The 6,000-nt window shown below is 56.3% G+C and overlaps 1 protein-coding gene across 1 annotated transcript in view; it reads right to left on the reverse strand.

Moving 5' to 3' along the window:
* The window catches only part of LOC144955657 (ephrin type-B receptor 1-like), a gene marked incomplete at its 3' end in the record, with an annotated part of 33,731 nt that extends 28,307 nt beyond the window's left edge, over positions 1-5,424 (reverse strand). Inside the window, exon 1 of the mRNA XM_078885818.1 lies at positions 5,376-5,424. Coding sequence (XP_078741944.1) covers positions 5,376-5,424 — 49 coding nt within the window. The remainder of the gene's footprint in view (positions 1-5,375) is intronic.
* Between the last annotated feature and the right edge of the window lie 576 nt (positions 5,425-6,000).

Genomic DNA, 6,000 nt, shown 5'->3' on the forward strand with positions numbered 1-6,000 from the left:
GGCTCTCAGTGTCTCTGACACGGCCATCGTGAACCCCCTGAGAGAGAGAGACCCCCAGACCCAGGCTCTCAGTGTCTCCGACACGGCCATCGTGAACCCCCTGAGAGAGAGACACCCAGACCCAGGCTCTCAGTGTCTCTGACACGGCCATCGTGAACCCCCTGAGAGAGAGAGACCCCCAGACCCAGGCTCTCAGTGTCTCTGACACGGCCATCGTGAACCCCCTGAAACACCCAGACCCAGGCTCTCAGTGTCTCTGACACGGCCATCGTGAACCCCCTGAGAGAGAGAGACACCCAGACCCAGGCTCTCAGTATCTCCGACACGGCCATCGTGAACCCCCTGAGAGAGAGAGACACCCAGACCCAGGCTCTCAGTGTCTCCGACACGGCCATCGTGAACCCCCTGAGAGAGAGAGACACCCAGACCCAGGCTCTCAGTATCTCCGACACGGCCATCGTGAACCCCCTGAGAGAGAGAGACACCCAGACCCAGGCTCTCAGTGTCTCTGACACGGCCATCGTGAACCCCCTGAGAGAGACACCCAGACCCAGGCTCTCAGTGTCTCCGACACGGCCATCGTGAACCCCCTGAGAGAGAGAGACACCCAGACCCAGGCTCTCAGTGTCTCCGACACGGCCATCGTGAACCCCCTGAGAGAGAGAGACACCCAGACCCAGGCTCTCAGTGTCTCCGACACGGCCATCGTGAACCCCCTGAGAGAGAGAGACACCCAGACCCAGGCTCTCAGTATCTCCGACACGGCCATCGTGAACCCCCTGAGAGAGAGAGACACCCAGACCCAGGCTCTCAGTGTCTCTGACACGGCCATCGTGAACCCCCTGAGAGAGACACCCAGACCCAGGCTCTCAGTGTCTCCGACACGGCCATCGTGAACCCCCTGAGAGAGAGAGACACCCAGACCCAGGCTCTCAGTGTCTCCGACACGGCCATCGTGAACCCCCTGAGAGAGAGAGACACCCAGACCCAGGCTCTCAGTGTCTCCGACACGGCCATCGTGAACCCCCTGAGAGAGAGAGACACCCAGACCCAGGCTCTCAGTATCTCCGACACGGCCATCGTGAACCCCCTGAGAGAGAGAGACACCCAGACCCAGGCTCTCAGTGTCTCTGACACGGCCATCGTGAACCCCCTGAGAGAGACACCCAGACCCAGGCTCTCAGTGTCTCCGACACGGCCATCGTGAACCCCCTGAGAGAGAGAGACACCCAGACCCAGGCTCTCAGTGTCTCCGACACGGCCATCGTGAACCCCCTGAGAGAGAGAGACACCCAGACCCAGGCTCTCAGTGTCTCCGACACGGCCATTGTGAACCCCCTGAGAGAGAGAGAGAGACACCCAGACCCAGGCTCTCAGTGTCTCAGACACGGCCATCGTGAACCCCCTGAGAGAGAGAGACACCCAGACCCAGGCTCTCAGTGTCTCTGACACGGCCATCGTGAACCCCCTGAGAGAGAGAGACACCCAGACCCAGGCTCTCAGTGTCTCTGACACGGCCATCGTGAACCCCCTGAGAGAGACACCCAGACCCAGGCTCTCAGTGTCTCCGACACGGCCATCGTGAACCCCCTGAGAGAGAGAGACACCCAGACCCAGGCTCTCAGTGTCTCTGACACGGCCATCGTGAACCCCCTGAGAGAGACACCCAGACCCAGGCTCTCAGTGTCTCCGACACGACCATCGTGAACCCCCTGAGAGAGACACCCAGACCCAGGCTCTCAGTGTCTCCGACACGACCATCGTGAACCCCCTGAGAGAGACACCCAGACCCAGGCTCTCAGTGTCTCCGACACGACCATCGTGAACCCCCTGAGAGAGACACCCAGACCCAGGCTCTCAGTGTCTCCGACACGACCATCGTGAACCCCCTGAGAGAGACACCCAGACCCAGGCTCTCAGTGTCTCCGACACGACCATCGTGAACCCCCTGAGAGAGAGAGACCCAGACCCAGGCTCTCAGTGTCTCTGACACGGCCATCGTGAACCCCCTGAGAGAGAGACACCCAGACCCAGGCTCTCAGTGTCTCCGACACGGCCATCGTGAACCCCCTGAGAGAGAGAGACACCCAGACCCAGGCTCTCAGTGTCTCTGACACGGCCATCGTGAACCCCCTGAGAGAGACACCCAGACCCAGGCTCTCAGTGTTTCTGACACGGCCATCGTGAACCCCCTGAGAGAGACACCCAGACCCAGGCTCTCAGTGTCTCTGACACGGCCATCGTGAACCCCCTGAGAGAGACACCCAGACCCAGGCTCTCAGTGTCTCCGACACGGCCATCGTGAACCCCCTGAGAGAGAGAGACACCCAGACCCAGGCTCTCAGTGTCTCTGACACGGCCATCGTGAACCCCCTGAGAGAGAGACACCCAGACCCAGGATCTCAGTGTCTCCGACACGGCCATCGTGAACCCCCTGAGAGAGAGACACCCAGACCCAGGCTCTCAGTGTCTCTGACACGGCCATCGTGAACCCCCTGAGAGAGAGGGACACCCAGACCCAGGCTCTCAGTGTCTCCGACACGGCCTCTATGCACCACGTGGGCCAGTTAAAGGGGTGGCTATTAATTAATTAATTATCGCCACCCCCGTATATCCCACAGAGACTGCAAATCGATTCCATTTTCACGTGGTGGGGGTGAATCCCAGTCACGTGACCGGCCCCTACCCCCTATCCCTCCTTAGCCCCGCCCACTTACCTATAGCCCCGCCCACCCACGGCTCCCATCACCCTTAGCCACGCCCACTTACCTCTAGCCCCGCCCAGTCACCTCTAGCCCCGCCCGCGTACCTCTAGCTCAGCCCACTTACCTCTAGCCCCGCCTACTCACCTCTAGCCCCGCCCACTTACCTCTAAGCCCCGCACACTTACATCTAGCCCCGCCCACTCACCTCTAGCCCCGCCCACTTACCTCTAAGCCCCGCACACTTACCTCTAGCCCCGCCCACTCACCTCTAGCCCCGCCCACTTACCTCTAAGCCCCGCACACTTACCTCTAGCCCCGCCCACCCCTCCCACGTGGTGCTATACACGCAAAGGTCCCCCAGGTAGCTCAGCGCAGGAGGGGTGCAGGGGCAAGCGCTGAGCTTGTTAGCAGCACCACAACCACAACCACCACAACAACAACCACAACAACCACAACAACAACCACTACAACCACCACCACAACCACCACAACTACCATAACTACCTCCACTACCACAACGACCTCCACTACCACCACAACAACCACAACAACCATCACAACCACCACGAAAACTACCACAACTACCACAACTACCACAACTACCACCACAACCAATACCACTACAACCACCACAACCACCACAACCAATACCACAACCACCACAACTACCACAACCACCACAACTACCACAACTACCACAACCACCACTACCAATACCACCACACACAGACAAACACAGATATACACACAGACACACAATAAACAATAGACACACACACACAGACACACTGACACACACACACAGACACCGACACACACAATAAACACACACACACAGACACACCGACACACACAGACACACCACACACTGCCACACACACACTGACACACACAATAGACACACACACACACAGACACACACACTGACACACCACACACTGCCAAACACACACTGACACACACAATAGACACACACACAGACAGAAAAAGACACACACAGATACACATACAAACACACACAGACACACACACAGATACACACAGACACACACAGACACACAGACAGACACACACACAGACACACACACAGACACACACACACAGACACACACACAGACACACACACACAGACACACAATGAACAATAGACACACACACACAGACACACACACAAATACACACAGACACAGACAGACAGACACACACACACAGACACACACACAGACACACACACAGACAGACACACACACAGACAGACACACACACAGACACACACCGACACACTGACACACACACACCACACAATAGACACACACACACACCGACACACACTGACACACAGACACACTGACATACAGACACACCACACAATAGACACACACTGACACACACACACTGACACACCGACACACAGACACACACTGACACACACACCACACAATAGACACACCGACACACACAGACACACAGACACACACACAGACAGACACACACACAGACACACACAGACACACACACACAGACACACACACAGACACACACACACAGACACACAATGAACAATAGACACACACACACAGACACACACACAAATACACACAGACACAGACAGACAGACACACACACACACAGACACACACACAGACACACACACAGACAGACACACACACAGACACACACACACAGACACACACCGACACACTGACACACACACACCACACAATAGACACACACACACACCGACACACACTGACACACAGACACACTGACATACAGACACACCACACAATAGACACACACAGACACACACACACTGACACACCGACACACAGACACACACTGACACACACACACACACCACACAATAGACACACCGACACACACACAGACACACACAGACACACCGACACACTGACACACACACCACACAATAGACACACACACACCGACACACACACAGAGACACACACACACACCACACAATAGACACACACAGACACCGACACACAGACACACACTGACACACACACACAGACACACACAGACACACCACACAATAGACACACACACCACACAATAGACACACACACACAGACACCGACACACAGACACACACTGACACACACACACAGACACACACAGACACACCACACACAGAGACACACTGAAACACTGACACACAGACACACACTGACACACAGACATACACACACAGACACACTGCCACACCACACAATAGACACACACAGAGACACACTGACACACTGACACACACAGTGACACACAATAGACACACACACACCGACACACTGACACACACACACACCACACAATAGACACACACACAGACACTGACAAACAGACACACACTGACATACACACACCACACAATAGACACACACACACAGACACCGACACACTGACACACACACACACCACACAATAGACACACACACAGACACTGACAAACAGACACACACTGACACACACACACCACACAATAGACACACACACACAGACACCGACACACTGACACGCACACACACCACATAATAGACACAGACACTGACGCACAGACACACACTGACACACACACACAACACAATAGACACACACACACAGACACCGACACACACAGACACCGACACAACCATCCGCGTCTCCCATCACCTTCGAGGGCCGACGCGTGGGCGATGACGAGCGCCAGGATGAGATCCATGAGCTCGGTCTGGACAACAACGGGTAGAAGAGTTTATCCACCCCTCCCACACACGGGTGGTGATGATTGGTCGTGGGTGGTGGGTGAGTGGGTAGGTGGCGATCGTGATGGTGCTGAGCGGGTCTGTGTGTCGATCCTATTGTTAGGAGGGGAGGAGAGAGGGGAGGGAGCGTGGGGTGTGAGTGTGTGTGAGGAGCGGTGGTGCAGCGGTTAGCGCGTTGTGTGTGTGTGTGTGTGGGGAGCGGTGGTGCAGTGGTTAGTGTGTGTGAGGAGCGGTGGTGCAGTGGTTAGTGTGTGTGGGGAGTGGTGGTGCAGTGGTTAGTGTGTGTGTGTGGAGTGGTGGTGCAGTGGTTAGTGTGTGTGTGTGGGGAGCGGAGGTGCAGTGGTTAGCGCACTGTGTGTGTGTGGAGCGGTGGTGCAGCGGTTAGCGCACTGTGTGTGTGTGTGGGGAGTGGTGGTGCAGTGGTTAGTGCACTGTGTGTGTGAGGAGCGGTGGCGCAGCGGTTAGCGCACTGTGTGTGTGTGGGGAGCGGTGGTGTAGCGGTTAGCGCACTGTGTGTGGGGAGTGGTGGTGCA

Source organism: Lampetra fluviatilis, unplaced genomic scaffold (assembly GCF_964198595.1).
Source record: "Lampetra fluviatilis unplaced genomic scaffold, kcLamFluv1.1 SCAFFOLD_245, whole genome shotgun sequence".
Lineage (NCBI taxonomy): Eukaryota > Metazoa > Chordata > Hyperoartia > Petromyzontiformes > Petromyzontidae > Lampetra > Lampetra fluviatilis.